The 24,988-nt window shown below is 34.3% G+C and overlaps 1 protein-coding gene across 4 annotated transcripts in view; it reads left to right on the plus strand.

The window, feature by feature from the left end:
* TMEM38B (transmembrane protein 38B) overlaps positions 1 to 24,988 on the plus strand; it is a 44,611-nt gene that overhangs the window by 14,540 nt on the left and 5,083 nt on the right. For 3 of the 4 annotated variants that reach the window (XM_081066154.1, XM_081066151.1, XM_081066153.1), the window contains 3 exons: positions 7,959 to 8,143; positions 8,946 to 9,033; positions 13,269 to 13,386. In XM_081066154.1, the coding sequence (XP_080922280.1) occupies positions 7,959 to 8,143; positions 8,946 to 9,033; positions 13,269 to 13,386 (391 nt within the window). Of the gene's footprint in view, positions 1 to 7,958; positions 8,144 to 8,945; positions 9,034 to 13,268; positions 13,387 to 18,593; positions 23,418 to 24,988 lie in introns of those variants that run through there. The other variant, XM_081066152.1, reaches the window with a different exon arrangement.

Consider the following 24,988-nt stretch of genomic DNA (forward strand, 5'->3'; position numbering starts at 1 on the left):
TTAATTATTTGTTAACCTCAGATCTTTTATTATCCCCCTTTTACATACCGTGTTTCCCTAACCGGACCATCAGCTCTAATGTGTCTTTTGGAGCAAAAATTAAGACCTGGTCTTTTTCTATAGGACCAGTCTTATATAATGTAATGTAATATAACACCGGGTATAATATAATATAATATAATATAATATAATATAATATAATATAATATAATATAGTATAGGATAATACTGGGTCTTATATTAATGTTGCTCCAAAAGATGCATTAGAGATTATGGTCCAGCAAGGTCTTACTTTCGGGGAAACACGGTAATAGGAAATTGAGGCTGAGAGGGTTAGTAAATGGCAGAATCTGGATTTCAACTCAGCACTGTGAGCTTGTTAAGAGGAATTTTCACTATAAACAATATGTTTTTTTAAATTAAAACATTTCAATTAATATTGACTGGGTACAAAAGAACGTAAAATATGTGAAAAGTATAAAGAGTTATGATATAATAAAAACTCGTGTCTCCATCATTTAAATTAAGAAAAAATTTCCACTTAAAACGTCTTTAAATTATAAAGTGAAAATTCAGAAAACCACAAAAAACAAATACATGGTCTAATGAATTATTGTAAGGTATGTCATTATAACCACTGCTGAAGTCGACAGAGCTTTGCCCTCCATCCTAGAAGAGCCTTCTGTTGTGTCTCATTCCAATTACAACCCCTTCCTACCTTAAATAACCATTACAGTAGCAAACCATTATCCTAACTTCTATGATAATCACTTCTTTCTTTTTTTAAAAAAATTATTTTATTTTATTGTGGAATACTGGGGAACAGTGTTTTTCCAGGGCCCATCAGATCCAATCGTTGTCCTTCAATCTAGTTGTGGAGGCACAGATTAATGGCCCACGTGACAATCGAACTGGCAACCCTGTTAAGAGTTCCGCTCTAACGCTCTAACCAACTGAGCCCTCCGCTGCCTTGATAATCACCATTGCATATTTTTATTTTGTCATCCATGTGTTCATCCATAGACACTATAATTTAGTCATGCCCATTAAAAAATTTGATGTCTCTTAAATCTCTTTTATTTTATAGGTTCCACCTCCATTCGTTTCTTTCCCTTATAATTTATCTCTTGAAGAACCAGAGCCATTTGCCATGTAGAGTTTTTCATAGTCTGGAGGTTGCTAATTGCATACTCATGATGCGTATCATTATGTTCCTCTGTTCTTTGTATTTCCTAAAAATTGGCAGATGTATCCAGAATCCAATTCAGATTCAGGTTAGATCTGTTTAGTAAGATCGTAAGAGACCCAAAATGTCTGATTAGTTTTCTTTATATTGACATTAGCACTCTTTTACACTTACTGACTATATTAATTGGGAATTGCAAAATTTTAATAGTCTAATATTATCTTTTCTTCTTTTGTATTAGTTGGGATAGTATTATAAATTATAATTCCCACTAATCATCTATTATTTGGTTACCCATTTGTACAGTTCATCTAGGAAAGGCAGGATAAATACCTGATATTTTCCCCTTTATTTACTGGTTTTCAGGATAATGAATTGGTCCTCTGCCGTTCTCCAAAGGTGACCACTTTTTTTTTTTTTAATATGAACCCATGGATTTAAGCATATTTCATGGTTTCAATAAATTGCAGTTATTGTTTTCGTTGAAGCTCAAATTGTTCCATTTTTGGCTAGTAGAAACTTCTTCAGATTGCTCCTGAGGCTTTGATTAGCTTCCTTGATGCTTACTATAAGATTAATCTCATATTTTTCTTATAGAATTACTCATTTCTCTAGTAAGTTTTTGTTTTGTTTTGTTTTGTTTTTAGTGAGAAATAGCATTTCGAGACTGTAGTATGAGATGTTTATTCTTACTGGATTGATTGTTGTTTCTAAGCCTTTTCAGTGTACAGAGCTAGGAAACAATGAGGATAAAATAACTCATGAGTTCATATTGGAATGTATAAATCAAATACAAGACCATAGAGCTTTCTTTGTTACATATGTATCTTTTTTCTTCCACATTAAGAATTTTGGGGCTGGCCGGGTGGCTTTAGAGCTCCATGTTCCTAACTCCGAAGGCTGCTGGTTCGATTCCCACATGGGCCAGTGGGCTCTCAACCACAAGGTTGCCGATTCAACTCCTCTAGTCCCTGAAAGAACAACAACTTGAAGCTGAACGGCACCCTCCACAACTAAGATTGAAAGGACAACAACTTGACTTGGAAAAAAGGCCTGGAAGTACACACTGTTCCCCAGTAAAGTCCTGCACCCCTTCCCCAATAAAAAAAAAAAAAAATTTGGGGCCGGCCCGGTGGCACAGGTGGTTAGAGCTCCATGCTCCTAACTCCAAAGGCTGCAGGTTCAATTCCCACATGGGCCAGTGGGCTCTCAACCACAAGGTTGCCAGTTCAATTCCTTGAGTCCCTCAAGGGGTGGTGGGCTCCGCCCCCTGCAACTAAGATTGAACACAGCATCTTGAGCTGAGCTGCCTTCCGGATGGCTCAGTTGGTTGGAGCACGGGCTCTCAACCACAAGGTTGCCAGTTCAATTCCTCCGAGTCCCGCAGGAGATGGTGGGCAGCGCCCCCTGCAACTAAAATTGAACATGGCACCTTGAGCTGAGCTGTCGCTGAGCTCCTGGATGGCTCAGTTGGTTGGAGTGCATCCTCTCAACCACAAGTTCACCAAGGGATGGTGGGTTGTGTCCCCTGCAACTAGCAACGGCAACTGGACCATGCTGAACGGCATCTTTCACAACTAAGATTGAAAGGACAACAACTTAACTTGGAAAAAAGTCCTGGAAGTACACACTGTTCCCCAATAAAGTCCTGTTTTCCTTCCCCAATAAAAATCTTTAAAAAAAGAAAGAATTTTGGTTCTGAAGGGCATAAGATATGATAGCATTAGAGTATTCCAACATTACTCACTTATTTTTTTCCTCTATTATGCACACAATACACAATAATTTTGGATTAATGGTACTAGTACTACCACTGATATGATTACTGAAAACATCAATTTCTTTTTGTATGTACACTTTTCATTCTCTTCCCATTTTTAAAATAGATGTACTCCACTGTCCTAGTGACAGCTATTACATACTATACACTCTTCTTAATCCTCATTCAGTCTTAATTTTATAGCTAACTGTATAGTTACTGCTTATCATCAATCCTTATGTCTTTGTCTCGCTAGTAATTTGGGTTGTCTGAAGCTTATTCTATAGTAGATTCTTCAGGAACTGAATTCTCACATGCTGATAAGTTTGTGTCTTTTGTACTTGAAAGTGAGTTTTACTGTCTACATATATAAAATCGATTGGATCATACTTTTCTATCTTTGAGTATTTTAAGTATGTTACTCCATTTTCTTGTGCCATAAAGCATTCCTGTGAAAAGTCTGACGATCATTTAATTTTCTTCCCCTTATAAGTCACGTAATTCTTTTTTTCTAGGTGCCCAAAATATTTTTTTCCATTAAAATCTAGTACTTTAAATTAAATATACCTTGATGGTATTCATTCTGGGTCAGTATTCTTACATATGTGGTATGTTCTTTTTAGTAGCTACACATTTTTTTTTTAATTTCAGGTGTACAAAACAATGGAATAATTAGAAAGTTATCATTTATAGCCCTCACGCAGTGATAACCCTCCTCCCTCCATCTACTACCCCTCTGACATCGCATACAGCCATTACATTTCCACTGTCTATTCCTAATGCTGTACTTCACTTCTTGTAAGTATATATATACATACATACACACACACACATACACACATATATGTATATGTATAAAGTTATAGCTGACATTCATCATTGTTCAGCTTCAGCTTCAGGTGTACAGTGCAGTGATCAGGCATCTACATCATCCCTGAGGTGGTCTCCCTAATGAGACAAGTATCCATCTGATACCCTACAAAATCTTTAAGACGTTATTGATTACATTCCCCAAATTGACTTTCGTCAGTTCCCCGTGGCAATCTTGTGGTTACCAATTGTGCTTTCTAATCCCCTCACCTTCCCCCTTGTCCCCCACCCCCAGCAACCCTCAGTTTTTCCTCTATGTTTCTAGAGACTGTTTCTGATTAGTTCATTCATTTATGCTTTTCTTTAGAATGTATCCCCATCGTTGAGTGACACATGATTGTATGTAGTTCTCTGGGACTTGTCTTTTTCACTCAATATTATGATACTAAGATTTATCTGTGTTTTTGTATGTAGTACATTCCCTCTCACTGGTATATAATTCATTATTTATGATGTCTATATTTTATTTATTCTTCTGATGAGCATTTTTACTGGTTTGAGTTTTCTTGGTCTTTACAAAACAATGGAAACCACTGATGTAGTATTTATTATGTCCCAGACACTTTTCTAGGTACATATATTATCTCACAAGAACCCTGTAAAGTAGGTACTATTTTATTCTCATTTAATAGATGATGTAACTGAGGCCAGAAGGGTTAAATAACACCGAAGGTATCACAGATATTTGGTGGTTGGAGCCAGACTTCAAACCTAGGATATCTAGTCCTTTAGTCTACACTTATGTTGTAGATTGTTTTGGACTCTGGAAATACAAATGTCGTCTCTGTTCTCACAGACAATATAAAAAAAATGATACTTGCTTAAAACAGTATATTTTACTACTTTCTTTTTTAAAGTTTAAATGTTGAGAACATATTTGTAATCTTTGCTCATCTGATTTTAATTTGAAAGAAAAATATGTTTGGAATGTACGTTAAACTCAAGCAAGCTAAACTAAGGGATTCTGTGAGCGCACTTACTAGAAAGGTCATTTTTAGTACAATCATTTGAAATGCTCACATCTGGAGATTAGCACCATCTACTGGCAAAGGGAAACAACTGTTTGGAAGGCAGTGTCCACTTTTGTAGGATTTTTATTTTTGAAAACTTTCTGAAGGAAATAAATATTTTGTAATTTTTCTTTGTATTGATTTTTGTATCCCAGTTTGTTTTCCTTAAATTTCCAAGTATCTGTTATATAATGCATATTTGTATAATTGAGTGCATTTTTATGAGGAAAAATACAATAATAGGTATAGGTTTACAGGTCTGTCATCTTGCAATAGTTTTTTTTCAAAGCATATAATGTTATTTGTGGGGGTAGTAAGAGCAAAGCTGTCATATTGGACTAATGTGAACTGTATTTAGTGAATAGTTTTGTTTTGGCTTAGTTAAGTAATACTGTCTTTGATAGAGGAGTGGAATTAATAGAGTGAAAACAGTTCTCAGTGACTAACCATAGGAAGCTTCTTTCTCCTCAACTCTTAGTATTAACCTAATTTCTACTTTTATCTTTCCTAACTAAACTGGTTTAGCTTTCATTTATCAGTGGCTTAGCGTCCTGTCTGTATCCTATTTTAGACTAACTTCTGTTATTTAGCACTATTCTGTGTCATTTTTTTCCTCTTGATTAACCTAAGTGACTTAAAAAGTGTATGAGAAGTCAATTGACTTCTCATTCAATTTCTTGTCTAATAGATTCCATTTCTTCTTTTCTGATATGTTTTCTTTAGGTGCTTTATAAATTAAGATTCCTTAGGTGTAACAATTTTAGTTAAAGGTGAAATGATAATTTTTACAGAAGGAGGGACATGAAGATTGCTTAATGAGTGTTGGTTGAGTGATTCATTAAAGGAATTTTAAAAAGCTAACTTGCGGCACGGCCGGATGGCTCGGTTAGAGCACAAGCTCTTAACGACAAGGTTGCTGGTTCAATTCCTGCATGGGATGGTGGGCTGTGTCCCCTGCAACTAAAGATTGAAAACAGCAACTGGACTTGGAGCTGAGCTGTGCCCTCCACAACTAGATTAAAGGACAATGACTTGGAGCTGATGGGCCCTGGAGAAACACACTGTTCCCCAATATTTCCCAATAAAATTTATTTAAAGAAAAAAAAGCTAAACTTGTGTTATAGAGAAGGAATGGTTGGTTAGGGAGTCATTGGTCTGATATATTTACTTGTAAGTCTACTGAGCACCATAAAGCATTGTTCTTTTGCCCTGTGACTATTTAACACTTGAAACAAAACTGTTTAAAAATATTAGCTTATTATAGGTCTACTTTAGAAATAGCTTATTAAATAGAATAATTATTAAAAAATAGGGATAATTACAACTTTTAGATCGTATGCCATAATGTCACATAGTTGAATATAAAAAGTCCAAGATTGCTTTTGTAATAGTATAGGTTTTTACCTATTGTTTGTAGATAGTCTCAGTGTAGAGAATGAAAATGGAGTCATTTGTGTTCTTTTTGTTGTTTGTTTTACTTTTGAAACCAAGTCTCCCTTTCTTAATCTAATTTACAGTGGATACCAAAATATTTTTATTTTATTTAAAAATACATTTTAAAATTGTTTATTTAAGTGAAACTCATTCCCCCTTGCCCCCCCAGTACCCAACCGACTTCCTGGAAATCTGTTACTTAAAGAAAAAATTATATAGAGGCTTTGAAAATATTATAATGAACATGAAAAAATTTTTAAATCTACCAGTCATTTTCATAAAGCTTTTTACTATCAGATAATTTATTTCTTTTTCTCAAGCTCTTTTAATTATCAACTGATTCTTTGATAAATATTTTGTATTTTGTCTCCAGATTAATTGTAAATAAATGATTTAATTCAGGACTGCTTTTCATCATACTGAGTGAAGGGACAAGATGAATGATTCTTGCCATCTAAGGACTATTATAATTTATTATGAGCATTGCAGCCTTTATATGTTATAAAGAAAAATGTATAATAAAGAACTATGTTGAGGCATAGGAACATTTTTTCTGAACTGAGAATATTAAATAAAACAAAACTCCCAGAGTCAGTGTATACTAGTATTTGAGTGGGAACTTAAATAATAGGAAGGAATTGGTAAGTGGAGACAAAGAGGAAAGAGTACCTCAGGCTGAACAAACCATTGCGTCTTGTAATGGGTCTGTGAAGCAGTATTTTGGCAAATAGATTTCATATTCCATGAATACTTTTGGGAATTATTACTTTATGAATCATGAATTCCAGTAAGATTAACAACTTCTTTTAGAAGAAACATAATACTTCTTTCATGCAGTATCTGCCACATCACTCCATTAGAAAGAAGACACGTTCTGCTTTAAGCACAATATTATCTGCCAGATAGTATTTTAGGGATGGGGGCGGGGAAGTAGTGTGTTTTCCAATTTAACACTACTGCTAAACTGTTTGAACAGATGCTTAGAACAAATGAAGCTTCAAAAAAAAAAAAACGAATTCACCTGAGGATGAGTGAATTATTTTCAAACTAATATCACAATTTAATTGGTTAAAACTTAAGCTTACTCAACTAAATGGAAGAACAAGCTATGTATATTCTTTCAGCTGTGTGAAAATATGTGTCTCCTTAATACAAATCTCTCTCCTTGAGAACTTTGTATAGGTTACAGTTTATGTACTGCACAAAGGAGCACAGGTGAAGATGTTAGTGGGGTTGAAATGGAGCCCATGCTCAGCTACCGAAGGCCCTTTTCTCATTCCTTTTTCCAGAGGAAAAAGTCTATCTTGAGAAGTCTTTTCCCTAGAAGTGATTATGTATTTGCTTTATTTTGTTAGTGGATTCAGCACTCACAAATTATTATCAAAGACTATCAACACAAATTAGGAGATTAGTATAATAAATACTTTCCACATAGTTAGGTATTCAGAAGTCTAACCAAGATGAAATTCTTCTCTGATCATGACTTTTGGGCAGACTATTATATGTGATTCATGTGATTAAAAAAATCTACTTCGCCCAATTTGTGATTTTGAAGTCAAATTTCATGTTTATATGGATTTTATGTTCATGTTTATATGTTTGTTGTGTTTTGCCAGATAGTTATTGCTAATATGCTGGATTTTTATTTCTAGTCTTCTGATTCCATTTATGTATTAAAATATTTAAATTTTAATTGCAGGTATATTATTTTTTTTTGCCCATGTGACCTCGTTTCGCAGGGCTATTCTTTCCTACCTGTTCAACTCTTGGCTGCAGGAATGAAGGAAGTGACCAGAACTTGGAAAATAGTAGGTGGTGTCACACATGCTAATAGCTATTACAAAAATGGCTGGATAGTCATGATAGCTATTGGATGGGCCCGAGGTAATATTAACAGTATGTGTTCATATAAATATTCTGTTATTGGTATATTATGACTACTGAACATTTCTCTAGTTACATTAATAGGGACTACATACTTTAATGATAGTCTTTTTGGAGGATGGAAGCCTTCTTTCTGTTGGCTAGTAAAGTTAACTCAAAACTAGCACTTTTCACTACTATTAGCCATCAGCCATTATTTTGAGCCTGACTGTCATAAAACTTTTATGATTGGTTTGATTAGCAGCCCCAGAACCAGAGGGATTTATAATTAAGGTATAATACCACCATAAATAAAATTAGTTTACGTAAGAAATTATGTGGTGTATGGGGGAAAAATTTGCTCTGTTTTTTTTTTTTTCATCCTAAATAACTGGAAATGATAAATATGATTGATTATGGATTCATGTTTACTTTGCATCACTTACTTTTATTGTTGAGTTCTTTTATATGTAGGAATTGAGTAAATTTCTCCAATCTCTTCTTATAGTATATTACATCTAAAACTAATATGAAGGAAGGAAATGACAAAGCAGAGGATTTTATTTTTCAGGTCTGAAACAAACCTCTAACCAATTTTAACCTTAATTACAATACAATAGACAGTTGCCATGCTGGTAAAAGGGAAGAATTACAGTAATGTCAGTGCTATAAATGTACAAAGCAACTTTTTTTCTTGTTCCCCAAAATTATATTTGGGGGATCCTCTTGGAATTTAAGTCAGGAGATAAAATTATGGCTTTATTGCAAATATTTTCTCTAGAACATTTGGCTAAATATTCTTGTTTTATTTTCTTATTTTTAGGTGCAGGTGGTAGCATTATCACAAATTTTGAGCAGTTGGTAAAAGGACAGTGGAAACCACAAGCTGATGAATGGCTGAAGATGTCCTAGTGAGTTGGTATAAACTATACTGAGCTCCGGATTTTTATCCTTAGATTTTATCAAATTTTTTTAAAAAACATTTTGGGGACTCTAAATATGTATTAAATATAGGTGAAAAGATAGAGTAATGGGGAGAAAACCAGGAATCTTTATTCTTTCACAAAGTTTGCTCTCTCAAATGTACTTTGTAAAATAAATATTGATGCCTTTCTCTGTGGGTTACCCCCCTTAGAAAATAAAACCAAACAAAAACTTCCAAATTATTGTAGATTTGTGGGAGGAGTGTGTATTTATGGAGAGGGAATTACACACTCTGAAGGAACAGACTTCTCTGGATGGACATGAATCAGTTGCTGGCTCTTGGCATTTTCATTAATGAAATCACCCAGATTTCAAATTATGCATAGTTCTGTTGCTAAAATGTCAAGCTTATGGGAACAAATCAATACAGTGTCATAAAGCCCTGTTACGTAGTTGCTTTAAAAACGAAAGTTGAGCTTAATTGAATGTAAAAATAAGAAAAAGATGAGAAGAAATAACCCACTCTACACTTGTAAGGTGCAAATTATCTTTTATGTCCACTTAAGAGAATCTAACTGTTAGATGTTTTCTAAAGATACTGACCCAATCTTAAGTCACAAATGTATGCCTGATGCACCTGAAAATGAATAGAGAAATACAGTTACTGTTCTCACAATTCAAGAAGGAAAAGACTTAAAGGAATAGTGGCCATAATTAGCCAAGGGAAGAAAGACTTCATGTGACCATAAGCTCATTAGAGTGGATTAAAAATTAAGGTTGAGAAGCAGTATGGATGAGGAAGTATATGTTTGAGTGAACCAACAAATTTCAGGATATTTAACTTGGAAAGTACTCCTTAAAGCTTGCATGAGGTAGTTTAGAACCAGAACAAAGGAGGCTTTGGTTGATATATTGACATATTGAATTGAATATTGATATTATAACTTATTAAGTTATAAATAAGGTGTTAGTGTAATTAAGGGGAAATATTTCTCATTTTGAGTTCATGCCTTGAAAATGACTTTTATAAACCATTTCTTGGGACTTTAACACCGAAATCAAATTTGTTTTTCCTCTGTTCAAAACCTTGCAGTGACTCCCCCAAGTGGCTTATAAGACCCTCCATGATCTGCCTCTCTCCCACACCCAATTTGCTTTGACTTCATCTCTTATTATTCTCTCCCTGTTCTCTGCACTCTATTCTTGAAAAAGCTAGGTGTGGTTTGGTTTAACACTAGCTTTTCTCTTTGCCTAGAATCTTTTTTCTCAGGTGGCTAACTCACCTGCTTTGATCAAAGTATTTTCTCAAAGTTCACCTTCTCAGTGAGGACTGCTGTGTTCAGAATTGGAACATTTCCTTCTATTTTTCTTTTTTCTCCCACAACATTTATTATATCCTATAATTATTCATTGTATTTATTCTCCCCTTGGCTTACCCCTACGCATCAAAGAATACAAGATGCCAAGGACAGGGACTTTTGTCTTCTGATTGCTGTTGTATCCCAAGCACCAACCACATAGACATGTAATAAATATTAGATGAATGAATGATCAACAATTTGTCAGGCAAGATACTTAGATCATTGGTCCATTATGATATTTTATACGTTTGTATATATTTAAGCTTTCATATATCTGTTACCAAATACTGTTGTATAGTAGAGAAAACCTATTTGGTCTTAGAGAATTTATATATTATCATAAACAGGATATTGGTACAAATATGAATGGAAGAGGTGCTGGTGAAGGAGGGCTTAGAAGGAAATGAGGAACATAATATTAAAAACTGGAGGAGAGATGATATAGTTATATAATGGCAGAAAACTTAGCTGAATTGTGGAAAGCATAACTTATAAGCAATGAACTTGGATATTTAGCAGAGGAGATTTTGAAGCAAAGTGTTGAAAGTCTGGACTAGTTTCTCCTTGCTGTGTAAAATAAAGTCTGGGAGGAAAGAGTTGAATTGATGGAATACCTGCTAAACAAAGGAACCAAGACTTGATGATTTGGGAAATTCTCAGCCCATCCAGATGATATCTTTTTATCAAAAGATGATAAAATTAGGTGATTTGTTGTTAAGAAAGCCTGCTGTGGAGAGAAAGTCAAGGGTGTGGCTGGAAATTTCTGCTAGTCTTAAAAAGTGCTTAGGCAGGTGACTCATGGATCTATTCGTCTATCACAGCAGAAACCAGGAATAGAGATGAGCGTATCCAGGAAAGATCTTGAGTAATGGCATGGATCCCTGTGCCATACACAAGAGACCCACAAAGTCTTTGAAAATGTTCTATCAGCAGAAACACTGCCAGCTTGGACTGAGAGGGACAGAGACAAGATGAAATAAAAGAAGGCTGTCAGAGTCCCAAAATTCTACAGGCAGGAAACAGGCTTATAAAACCGCTCAGCTGCAAACATGTGTTACCCTTCAAGGAAAAGGAAGAATGACTTTAAGGTGGGAGCTCTGGACCTAGAAACCTGAAGCCAGGTTCACAGGTTGGTTTCAACAGGTACAAAGGCCAGAGCCATGAGTGCGGAGGTTGGAACTATGCTTAGAGGACAGGGCCTCAAGCCACAGGATTATCCCAGACCTTAAAGCCTAATGGAGTTGCCCTGCTGGATTTTGAAATTGCGTGGGACCAGTGACCACGTTCTTCCTTCATTTTCTCCCTTTTGGAATGGGAATGCCTATAACTGTTACCCTATGCCTATCCCACCACTGTATTTTGGAAGCAGATAGCTTATTTACCAGTTTCACAGGAAACTATCGTAATAAGTGTAAGGATTTTCTAAATGCTTCTTGATCTTCCTAACCAGTCTCACTGACTTTTTCCTAAATCCCAGCCCTTCTCCAATACCCTACCCCAACTTATTGTCTACAGTCCCTGTCCATCGGATTCAGTGCTTCAGAATTTATGCTCGGAAAGAACACAATCCCAGATGGAATGTGTGTGTACTAAGGAGCTGCCCATGACGAGGGGCTGTGGTGCAGAAACCAAACTATTAGAAACGAAGAGCAGCAAAATGGCATTAAAACAAGCCTAATTTCATTTGTTTTTTATCTTCTCCTGTTAAAATGTCATTTGGTGTACATTTCATATTACAGTTGTACGTGTATATAATTTATAAATTAATTAATAAACATATATGATGCGTAAGACATGTATGATGCTTAAGACATAAACATATATGATGTCTTAAGATGCTTTTTTACCAATAGGGATGTACAGTCAAAAAGTTTAGAGACCACTTTTCCAAAACGGGTGCTGCCCAATCATTGTTAAAGCGAGGTCCAAACTCCTGTGACCTAAACCAAACCCCGTTTTGAACTCAATCCTTAGCTTGTAATAATTAAATACATAACTTGTTTTTCATAAAATGGCTTTAGGGACTTTTAAGTATGTCATATTTTGTGGCGTGGCATTCTAAGAGTTTGTTCTTTATCCTTTTCTAGTTGTAATCATAAAGAGCTAGATAATAATCTTACTGAGATATACTTTAAATGTGGTAAATATACGACATGAAAGTTGTGCTTCTTATTTGTAGATTGACATTGTATTGTAGACTTGAAACATTCAGTGCTTATTTGTAGATTGACCTCGTATTATAGACTTTAAACATTCAGCGTTAATTTATTAAGATATTAGCTAATGGTAATATTGTGTGCTGAAGTTAGCTAAGTCATGTACTGGAGTTGACTGTTTTATGAGAGCCATTTGTGTATATCTCTTTATTCTACATAGCAGCCTGAAGTTGGTCATGATGGGAGTATTTACACAGTGGAAATGAGAAAATGTTACAAGCCAGAGCTTTGTTTTCCTTCCTGGACCCCACCTAAGGAGGCTGTTTAGCATTGTAAGGTTTTTCAGGACTAATCTGCTTTTCCCAAACCATGCTGTGGAACTTGGGACTTGCAGATCTTTTGTGAAAAGGTGTTATATGGTCAAAATATTTTAGAAATATTGCATATAGAGATGTACTCTCTTTATCAGAGTGTCACAGTGTGTGTAAATATTCTCAAATCTCTGCTACTTTATCCTGTGCAGAAAGGCATTTAATTTTATATGACTTAGCATTTCCAAAACTTTGTAAGTATATTAATAGAACTCATTTTTGTGTTATATCTATTAATAATTCATTAAATTAATATTTTGCAGAGTCCTCTCTGAGAAATATAGACATAGATCATGTTTATTACGTACTAACTTAAATTGTGTTTTATTTTCAGTCCTGCCAAGGTAACCCTGCTGGGGTCAGTTATCTTCACGTTTCAGCACACCAACCATCTGGCGATATCCAGGCATAATCTGATGTTCCTCTATACCATGTTTCTTGTGGCCACAAAGGTAAGACTTCAAAGTAGCAATGGAATCAGTATTACAAATTCTGTGTAACCAGTATTCTGTTTATGAGGCAAATTACAGGAACATTTATTTTCTATTGTTATTACAGTCTAAAAAGATGAGTTTGGGGGAGTTTATTCAACACATCCATGACTTTCTGAAACATAGCTCTCCTATGATTCCTCCTTTGGTTTATGCTGAGGTTATCAGGAAAGACTAGCAGATACCTTAATAGTATATTGGAGGCCAGAGAGTAGGAGAAATAGCCAAGGCTGATCAGGTACTGCGGATGGTGGTGTCTCTTTTGTAAAATGAGGTACTTGGGTGGATGTTCTCTGAAGTTCCTTTACGCTTTAAAATTTTGAAATTTAATATTAGGACATATTTGTGGTCAATCTCTTCTGTTATTATTGTCTGGTTGGAAGCTTTATTTCTTCTTGAAGATAGAAGATAGTATGACATAAGATCTCAGGTTTTAGAGACGCGTAGTGTTAAGTTCAAACCTAGTTTTGCTCCAATCCTTGAACAGGCAAGTCACTCAGTATCTCTGAATTCCGATTTCCTCATCTTCATTGTATGATTGTTGAAAGGACTGGAGATGACATATGTCATTGTATCACTGTGTCTGACACATCTTATGAATTTTATTTGCAGCTGTATCGTGAGGCTAATTCTGATAATTGTTTTTCTTACCATTACTAGATATTGTTCCCTATTCACAGGTAGACAATTGATTTTAAAATAAGATTATTTAAGCCTAGAGAAATGTTATTGCTAACTCTATCTTAGTCTAGGTACTTTTTGGCTAAAATCTTACCTACAGGATTCTTAAAAGGAAACAATATATGTATTATATACATTTATATTTTAGAAAGAACCAAGTCACTGTAGGGACCATTTATTTGTGTTTCAGTAGTCTCTGCAGTGGAGGTGACCTGTGGCAGTGATTGAAGTAATGCAAATATCTGAGGCAGAATCTCTTCACATGTGCCCTCCTTCCAGTCCTCACATTTTGAGCTGTATGTATTTCTTTGTACCGGCTTTACTGAGATACAGTTTACAACTGTACAATTCATCCATTTAAAGTGTACAATTCAGTGGTTTTCAGTATAGTCAAAGAATTGTATAACCATCACCACAATCAATTTTAAAACATTTTCATCACCCCCAAAAGAAACCTCATAACCATTAGCAGTCACTGCACGTTTTCCCTCTATCTTCCTAACTGTAGGCAATTATTTTGCCTATTCTGACATTTCATGTAAGTGGAATCCTAACAATATGTGGTCTTTTGACTGTTTTCTTTTCACTTAGCATAATGTTTTTGAGGTTCATCCATGTTGTAGTGTGTACGTGTATCAGTATGTTATTCCTTTTTATTGCCAAATAATATTCCATTGAATGGATATACTACATTGTATTTATCAATTGATGGATATTTGGGTTGTTTTACTTTTTGGCTAATACAAATAATGAGCTATGAACATTCATTTGCAAGTTTTTATGTGGACATGTGTTGCATTTCTCTTGGGTATATCATATAGGAATAGAATTACTAGATTATATAGTAATTCTTTGTTTAACCTTTTGAGGAGCTTTTGAGAAATTAACCAAAGTGGCGTCGTCATTTTACATTTCCAGCGACAATATATGAGAGTTCTAATTTCACCACATCTTTACCAATGCTTGTCTTTTTTATTAGAGCCATCCTTGTGGGTGTGAAGTGGCATCTTGTTGTTATTTTAATTTACATTTCTCTCATGGCTAATGATGTTGATCAACTTTTCATGTGCTTATTGGTCATTTGTATATCTTCTTTGGAAAAATGTCAATTCAGATCATTTGCCCATTTTTAATTTTGTCATTTATCTTTTTATGTTGAGTGTAAGATTTCTTCATATATTCTGGGTATTAGACCCTTATTAGATTTCTGATTCTCAAATGTTTTCTTCCTCTCTATGGGTTGACACTATCACTTTTTTTTATATATAAATTTTATTGGAGAATATTGGAGAACAGTGTGTTTCACCAGAGCCCATTAGCTCCAAGTCCTTCAATCTAGATGTAGCGGGTGCAGCTCACTGGCCCATGTGGGAATCGAACCGGCAATCCCGTCGTTCAGAGCTCATGCTCTTAACAACTGAGCCACCTGTGCGCCCCAACACTATCACTTTTTTGATAGTGTCCTTGGAAGCACAAATTTTTGACTTTGATGAAGTCCAATTTACCTATTTTTTTGTTGTGCATGCTTTTGGTGTCACACCTAAGAAACCAAATCCATGGTAAAAAAAGATTTACCTCTATGTTTTATTCTGAGAGTTTTGTACTTTTAACCCTCATGTTTAGCTCTGTGGTCTATTTGGAGTCCATTTTTGTATATGAGAATATGGTATCTCCATTCTTTTGCATGTGGCTATCTAGTTGTCCCAGCATTTTTTTAATTGAAAAGACTGTTCTTTCCCTCATTGAGTTGTTTTGGCAACCTTGTTGAAAATCAGTTGACTATAAATGTATGTAAGGGTTTATTTCTGGAACCTCACTTTTATTCCATTTATCTATGTACCTATCCACACGGTCTTAATTATTTTAGCTTTGTGGTCAATTTTGAAATTGAAAAAATTTGAAATTGAAAAAGTCCTCCAAGTTTGTTCGTGTTTTTCAGGATTGCTTTGACCATTCTGGGTCACTTAAATTTCCATACGAATTTTAGAATTTAACTTGACAATTTCTGCAAAGAAGGCCAGCTCATAGTTTCGTAGGGATTGTATTGAATCTTTTTCCATAGAATCACTTTGGGGACTATTGTCATCTTAACAATATTAAATCTTTGAATCCATCAACACAGGTGTCTTTCCATTTATTTAGGTCTTCTTTAAATTTTTTTCAATGATATTTTTAGTGTCCAAATTTTATGTTTCTCTTGTTAAATTTATTCTTAAGAATTTTATTCTTTTTGATGCGATAGTAAATAGAATTGTTTTTTCATAATAGTGTCATTTTTATATTGCAAATGTGTAGAAATAAAAGTGCTTTTTGTGTATCAGTCTTGTATCCTGTAACCCTGCTGAACTCCTTTATTAGCGATAATAAGGTTATGTTTATGTGTGTGTGTATGGAGTCCTTAAGATTTTCTATATTCAAGGTCATGTCATCTGCCAATAGAGATGTGTTTACTTCTTCCTTTCTGATCCACGTATCTTTTATCTCATTTTCTTGCCTAGTTGCCCTGTCTGGAACCTGCAGTATGTGTTGAGTAGAAGTAGAGAAAATGAACCTGCTTGTCTTCTTCCTGACCTCAGGGAAAACATGTTCAGTCTTGCACCATTAAGAATGGTATTAGCTGTGGGGCTTTTGTAGATGCCCTTTATCAGGTTGAGGAAGGTAGTTCTCTTCTACTCTGAGTGTGTAGAGTTGTAGAGTGTTTTTATCATGGAGCGTTGGGAGCTGCATAATTTTTTATTTTATAACTTTGATCTTTAAAGAAAATGAACATATATTGTGAGTTTGGTAAGAATAAGTAGTACTAGTATCTATTAAATTTTTAGAATTGCAAGGGTCAATTTTCATTGAAGGCCTAATTTGTGGAATAACAATGAGTTTTTCTTCCAGTTATTGCCCGATATATAGTTCTTTATTATAACATCTAAATTTAAATACCACATTACAAAGTGGTAATGAAAGAGATACTTTAAAATAGAACATACAATGTTGAACTTTTCTCATAATATTCCTCAACATTTTCGTAATTAGAATATTATTCCCCTAATTAGAATAACGTTCTCCAACATTTTCCTAAATATCCACCATCTTCTAAATAGAATATTCATTTCTGACTCATCCATTTGCCCAAATTCCCTTTAGATTTATACTGATTTTTAAATGGCTTGTCATTTGTTTCTGAGTAGCTGCAGTGGTTTTTCATTTCTTAGATATAAAAAAGTGAATTGACAGAATGTGCAGAGAAAAACTTGGCAGTAATTATTTTTCTTTGCTCTTTCTTGTATTATTTGTATAGTCAGAAAATTTGCGTTTTGTGTTTGTTTTGGGTAATAATCCAGTGTGTTGGCATATACACAGATGCTAAAAATACAATAAAAATAGTGAGATTCATGAGAAACAGAAAGTCAGTGGCCCCAGCATTGCTTATCCTCTAGGAGCTCTGTAGTCATCTCAGCCGGCTGGAGAAGCCACTCTGTGGTAAACCTCAGGCAGTCTCCCTTTTGATTTGTGCAGCCTAGCCCTAAGCCAAGGACCGGTGGCACCATCCCATACACACATCCGGACTCTCCTTTCCTGCCCGCCATGCCTGCCGAGCTCCCTTCTCTCAGATACCCTGCAGACAGCAGGCAGTTTAGCTGCACTTCCCATCTCTGTCACCTCAGTTTCAGTTCTAGCTCTCTGCTCTCTCCTTGAAAAGTTGTCCCGAGGCAGAAGTGAGGGTAAGTGTGGGGATCACTTCATCAGTTCCCCTTTTTCGCATGGGTCCCAGTCTTATGTTGTCTGTTGCCCATTGTATTTTGTCAGGTTTATGGTTTCTATGCCTGGAAGGATCGTCTGGAACCAGTTATTTCTGTCATAGCCAAGGAGAAAGTTCCTCTATTCTTTCTTGATCAGTCTTGTCAGAGGTTTATCGGTGTGTAATTTTGTCAGAGGACCAACTTTTGATTTTCTTGTTCCCCTCAATCATACTGTTTTACGTTTCTCTGCCTTATATCACATTTTGATGTGTATGTTTTTATTGTCATTCAGTTTAAATTTCTACTAAATTTACATTATAATTTTTTTGACATAGAAATATTTACAAAGGTCTTTTGAAATTTCAAGCATTTAAAAACTTTGAAAAATGGTTTGTACTGAAACTGCAATACAGTGTATTGCAATCTGTATGTTATTCTTTGGTATTTGCTGAGACTTCATTTCTCTACTACTAGTGTTGATGAGATTTTGTAATTCTGATTTGTGTGTGTGAAAAGTAAGTATATTTTCATTTCGGAGGTGTAGGGAGTCTACATATATCTATTTGTATGCTTGTTCATTATGTTTCAAATATAGCATATGGTTACTATTTTTTCTCCTGCCTGATCTGTTAATTTTCTTCCTCCCTGAGAGAAGTATGTTAAATTTCTCCTTCCTTGTCTTCTTGTCTCTTTCCCTCTTTTCCTCACTCCTGTTTGTTTTTTATAGTCCTTTCCTTTCTTCCTTTTTTCTAGAGTTCAAGTTATTGTGGGGTCCCAATTTCATTCAAGGAGGACTCAATTCTACTTTTCCAACTCCCACAAGTCATTTGTGATTGTTAAAATCCAAGTCTCAGAGGAAAGAAATGTGAAGAAAATCTAGGCTTCAGAATTTTAAACAAGTCATTTGTGTTTCTCAAACTATAATTACACACATCCCAAGGGATATATAGCTTCTGGTCCTGCCTGAACAGTCACATTATAAATGTGATGCATTATGTACCATTGGTTGATTGGTGTTAATTTTAAACATTTTATAGTTAAACAGGAATATATTATGGGATGGAATTCAAAATTCACATAAAGTTTTAAGATGAAAAAATGACATTCTGTATTTGACGAGTCTTTGGCTATTTTGGGCTATGCCTCATTCACTTTCTCCCATCAGAGATGTTTCAGAAGCACAGGTACTATTTTGACGCCTCAGTGTAAGAAAGTATTGTAACATAGTGTTATAGTGAAATAAAGAGAGGGAGACCTGAGTGGTCAAGAATGATTAAAACTGAAAATAGGCTGTTGGACTTTGAAGTGAAGAGGTATTTGGTGACTTTGGTAAAAGCAGTTTCATTGGACTGGTAGAGAACAGAAAAATGATTGTAATAGACTAAAGTGAATAAGAGGAAGTGAAGACAAAATATAAACTTTTAAAGGAATTTGGAGACAGTAGAAACAGAAACAACTTGGGAGAGCAGTTTGGCAGTACCTGATAATACCCATTTTGTGACCTCGTAATTCCATTTCTAGGTATAACCTATGGTATTCTCCCAAGCTGTGGTGTGGAGCTCAACTTCATCAGGATCTCTTTAAAAAATGTTTTAGCAAAGTAGCATTTAATATTTATATTAAAAAAACTTAGGAACAATCCCCTTAAATTTTTTTAAATCAACTTTATTGAAATATAATTTACATGCTATAAAATACACTCATTTTAAGAGTACATTTTAATGAGTTTTGACAAATTTGTATATCTGTGTAACTGCCACCACAATCAAGATAGGGACATTTCTATTCGAAAAGTTTCTTTTGTGCTATCCCAGTAAATTCCAACCACTACATAGCCTATTACTATAGCTTAATCTTTTTTCAAATTTCTTATCAATGCAATCATATAGTATGTATCTTTTATGTCTGGCTTCTTCTGCTCAGCATAATGTTTTTGAGATTTATCCATGATGTTGCATTTTCCCTTTTGTTGCTAAATAGCATTATGTATCACAATTTGTTTATCTGGTTACCTACTAATGGATTTTGGATTGTTTCCAGGTTTTGATTGTTTGAATAAAGTTATTATGAACAAAGTGCTATGAACACATGTACTTTGTGTAGACATGTATTTTCATTTCTCTTGGTTAAATAACTAGGATTGGAATTGCTGGGTCATATGGAAAGCATATGTTTAACTTTTAAGGAAACTGACATGCTCGCTGTTTTCCAAAATGGTTGTACTCACCAGCATTCCTACCAGCAATGTATGAACGTTCTAGTTGTCCTATGTTCTTGTTAATATTTGATATTTTAGCTTTAGCCATTTTATAGGTATGTAATAGTGTCTTATTATAGTTATATTTTGCATTTCTCTGATGACTAAGGATTTGAGCTTCTTCTATGTGCTTACTGGCCATTTATATATTGTCTTTTGGGCAGTGTCTGTTCAAATGTGTTGCCTCTTTTAAAAAATTGGATCGTTTTTATTATTACTGAGTTCTCTATATATTTAGGATACCAATCCTTTATGTGATAATACATATTGCCAATATTTCCCCCCCCCGTTTGTGGCTTTCCTTTTTATTTCCTTAACATTGTTTTTAGAAGAGCTCAGTTGTTTATTTTGATGAAGTTAGGTTTATCAGATTTTCCTTTTATGTCCCTGCTTTTATTGTCCTATCTAAGAAATTCTTTCATATGCTGATGTTGTGAAGATTTTTTTACCTCTATTTTCTTCTTAACAGTTTTACAGCTTTTGCTTTTACATTTAGGTCTGTGATCCATTTCAAATTAAGTTTTATGATTGGCATTAGGAAAGGGTCAGGTATGTTTTTTCCATATGAGTATGACGCTTCAGCAGCATTTGTTGAAAAGATTGTCCTTTCCCTCATTGAATTCTCTAAACACCTTTGTTGAAAATCAGTTGCCCTTACGTGTGTGGGCACGTAAGGACTATGTTCTCTTCCATTGATTTATGTCTATACTTAGCCAATACCAAACTGTTTTAATAACTATAACTTTATAGTAAGTTTTGAAATTAGGTAGTGTAAGTATTTCACCTTTGTTTGTTTTCAAGATTTCTTTGTATATTCTAGGTCTTTTACATTTACATAGAAATATTATAATGGTGTCACTTTCTACTAAAAATAAGCCTTCTGGGATTGTGATGGAGATTGTGTTGTATCTATAGATCCATTTGGGAGAAATAACATCTTAAAAATGTGAAAACTACCAATCCATGAATAGATATCTCTCTCCATTTAATTAGGTCTTAAATTTCTCACAGCAATATTTTGTGGTTTTACTTATTTTACACACATTTTGTTAAATTTATCCTGACGTAGTTCATAGTTTTGGATGCCTTTATAAATAGTAATTTTAAAATTTTCAGTTTTGAATTTTACATTGCTTATATGTATATTTACAGTTGGTTCTTGTATCCTGTGACCTTGCTAAATTTACCTATTGGTTCTAGTATCTTTTGTGTTGATTTCTTAGCATTGTCTGTATATCATTGATCTTGTTGTCTATAATGAAGACAGTTTTACCTTTTCCTTATTAACCTGGATGATACTTATTTCTGTTTCTTACCTTATTGTTCTGGTTAGAACCTCTAATACAGTGGTGAATAGAAATGGTGATAGTTGGGCATCTTTGTCTTGTTTCTGACCTTAGTGAGAAAACAGTCATCCTTTTACCACTAAGTATGATGTTAGCTGTAAGTGTCTTAGAGATGCCGTTTATCAGGTTGAGGAAATTAACTTTTATTCTTAGTTTGCGAGAATTTTTATCGGGAATGGGTGTGGAATTTTGTGAAATGTTTTGTTCTGCATTGGTTAAGATAATTATATGGTTTTTCTCCTATATTCTGTTAATATAATGGATTACACTGTTTAATTTTTAAAAATGGTTATGTCAACCTTTCATTTCTGCGATGCACTCAACTGTCATGATGTATCCTTTTTGTATATCGTTGGATTCCATTTGCCAATTGTATTTCAAGGATTTTTTGTTGTTGTTAAATGTGTTCATGAATGATATTTTCTTTGTAATTTCTGTGTCTGGTTTTCATATCAGCATATAACACTAGGCTCATTAAATAGGTTGAGAAGTTTTCAGTTCACAACTCTCTGAAAGAGTTTATATTCGTTTGCTATCATTTCTTAAATAAATGATTGATATAGGACTATTCAGATTTTCTATTTTATTTGTTCATTTCAGTAAATTGCATTTTTCAAAGTACTTACCATTTCTCTTAAGTTTTCAATTTTGTTGGCATGAAATTGTTAATAGCAGTTCTTTGCTACTGTTTGTTTAATGTCTGTAGAATTTGTAGTAATATCTCCACTTTCATTCCTGTCCTAAAGATTTATTGTCTAAAAAGGAATATAAAATATGTACACTATACTTTTAAACTTTGTGGGGATAGGGACTAGTTTTGTTTTATTCTCACTGCATCCCTACCACTGTATCTGGTGCACATAGTAGATTTTTAATATGTATTTGTTGACTGATAAATGACCAAAATGCTTTTCCATAGGTCTCTCTGTATTTAATTCTCTCATAATTATTTATTTAAGGCTGTACTACCAGATGAACAATTCATTTACCTAGCTTACTGAAAATAACATTTTCAAAAATGGAAATCTTAAGATTTTAATTTGACAGTCATTTAGATTAATAATTATTGATGTCTAAATGAATGACATCACCAATGAAGAAAACAAAGTTGAACCAGAAAACTTGGTTGAATATGCCTTCTGTCGTCAGGCATTTGTAATTGAGCAAGGTGACTGTCACTGGAGGGCTTAAGGAGTATATACTTGAGTTACACTGCAAAGGATTGTTTGGATTTGGGCAAGTGGAGACAGGAAGAAGTATGTTCTGGGTGGAGATAAGGATTAATTATGCAAATTTTGCTTATGTAGATATATTGTAATAGGCTTTGAATTATTCATGTGAACTAGAAGTTGTGTTTATTCATTGTACTATCAATGTTAGGCACCATGGAGGATATAAAAGTACGTAAGTACTATTTGAGTCCTTAAAATACTTACATCATACGTCACATTTTTCTGGGCATTTTAAATATAACATGAGATATTATATATAAAGAATGTGGCAAAGCTTTACACAATTTCTTTACCGGAATTATTTATATTTTATGATGTGTTGTAAGTATGAGATTATCTTTAGGACTTCTACTTCTCTTGTTTTCTTTCCTTTTTAACCAAGAGACCATGAAGTCAAATGCTATTTAATTTAGGTAATGGTGCTTTTTCTTTTAATAGTTTACTAAATACGGAGACAGTTTTATATTTCATTTATAAAAGAATAAGGTTTGATTCCATTTGTCACCAGTTTATTTGTACTACCTTGCTGAATCAAGGCCTGATAAGAGGCTGAATTCACAGAAGTCTGTCCTTGAACCTCCTAAGTCTATCTCAGCAATAATTCCTGATGCCGGCAATACTTCTCAGCTGAGTGATGACTCTACTGGGAGAAGAGATTCTATTAAAACACTCAACTTTGAAAAATACTATCGTTCATGTTCTCAGGAAATAACTTTAGATCCCGACACTCTTCTATTTAGGATTTTATAAAAAAAAAAAAATGTTCTTTTTCTGATAGTAGACCATTGTTTATATCTGAATTCTTTTATCTTTTATTGGCAGTTCATGAAGTCAAGCGATGACCAAAATAATTATGTTAGTACATTTCATTGTAACTATTTAGTCTAAAGAATAATGGAATATAAAGAAGTTCTTCTTAGATCTTACTCAATAATGGCATATATTTTGAGGTTAACATTATATTTAGATTCTTCTCACTCTGTACTCTTTCCGGGTGACCACATTCATATTTGTGCTTTTACCTTCTACTTGTATGGTAATGACTCCCAAATCTATATTCTGTACTTAAATGTTTCGTTACTGTACTTACTCTTTACTATTCTAATTAGTTTTACTAATTAGTTTTTTTTAGAATTTACTATTCTGTAATTACTGATTTACTTGCTTGACCCTAAGAGTCTGTAAGGTCCTTGAGGTCAGGGACTACATTCTGGCAGCCTGGTGTAATGCACAAGCAGATTATTTAAATCCTCCTGATAGTTTTAGGCTTTGTTAGTGCTGTTCTATTTCTGATTTGCCCTTCTAGAATGTGACCCTTTTGGGGGTCTCAGTTTAAGCCTGAGGTGTATCCCTGGTGTATCAAGCAGTTCCACCTTGAACTTCAACCTGTCTTCCCGGCATGAAGCAGCTGGCTGCTAAAGTGTCTCCTCAGCAAGTTGGTGTCCCAGCTGTTGCTCTCTGCGAGGTGTTTTGAAATCACTCTTTATGTTCTCACAGTTTAGGGTTGATAACCTCCTGTAGGACAGATTAATTATGATTTTTGGGCTCACTTCCTCGTGGTTACCTCCTTTTTGAGTTATATTGCCCTCTAGTCCGAGGTGCTTTGGCTTCTCAGACTCCAGCCTCTGTCTTCTTAGCCAATTTGAGACTTCTGCTTTTTCTTCCCCTATGCTGTCAATGGGCAACTATACTTAAAAAACCAGGGCGAATGTGGAGTTCACCTTGTTCAGCTTCCTTTTTTTTTCGGGATCATATTCCCATCAGGCACTGCTCTCCAGTGCCTTTTAACAGTTGTTTTATGTATTTCTGTCTTTTGTATTGATTTTGGTGAAAGACTGAGTCTGATATAAACTGTTTAGTAATGGCTGGCCTGAAGTCCATGTGCATGCCTTCAAAAATGTTATTTTGTTTGTTTAGTTTTTTTGAAGTCAAAGTCACATAACAAAATCAACTTTCAAAGTATATATAGTTCAGTGGCATTTAGTACATTTACAGTGTTGTGTGTGCATGCATTTTTAATGTATATAATGATAGTTGTATGTTACACCTCTTGTTCTTTGGCTCATTGTCACCTAACAATATGATTTAAGAATTTTTTCATATTAGTTTTTTTAGTTATTACTATAACTCTTGCACAGTATGCATTTCACGTATCCATTCTCCTTGTGATGGAAACATACTTTGTCTCCAAATCTCCATTACCTAGACTATATTGCAGTTAATTAGAATTTATTCTTGATTCCATTGTCCTCAGGCAAGTGGATTATGTAAGGACCTCTTATAGAAAATGATTCCAAAAATTTCTAGTTTGAT

The sequence above is a fragment of the Rhinolophus hipposideros genome (genome assembly GCF_964194185.1).
Source record: "Rhinolophus hipposideros genome assembly, chromosome: 11".
In the NCBI taxonomy this organism is placed as follows: domain Eukaryota; kingdom Metazoa; phylum Chordata; class Mammalia; order Chiroptera; family Rhinolophidae; genus Rhinolophus; species Rhinolophus hipposideros.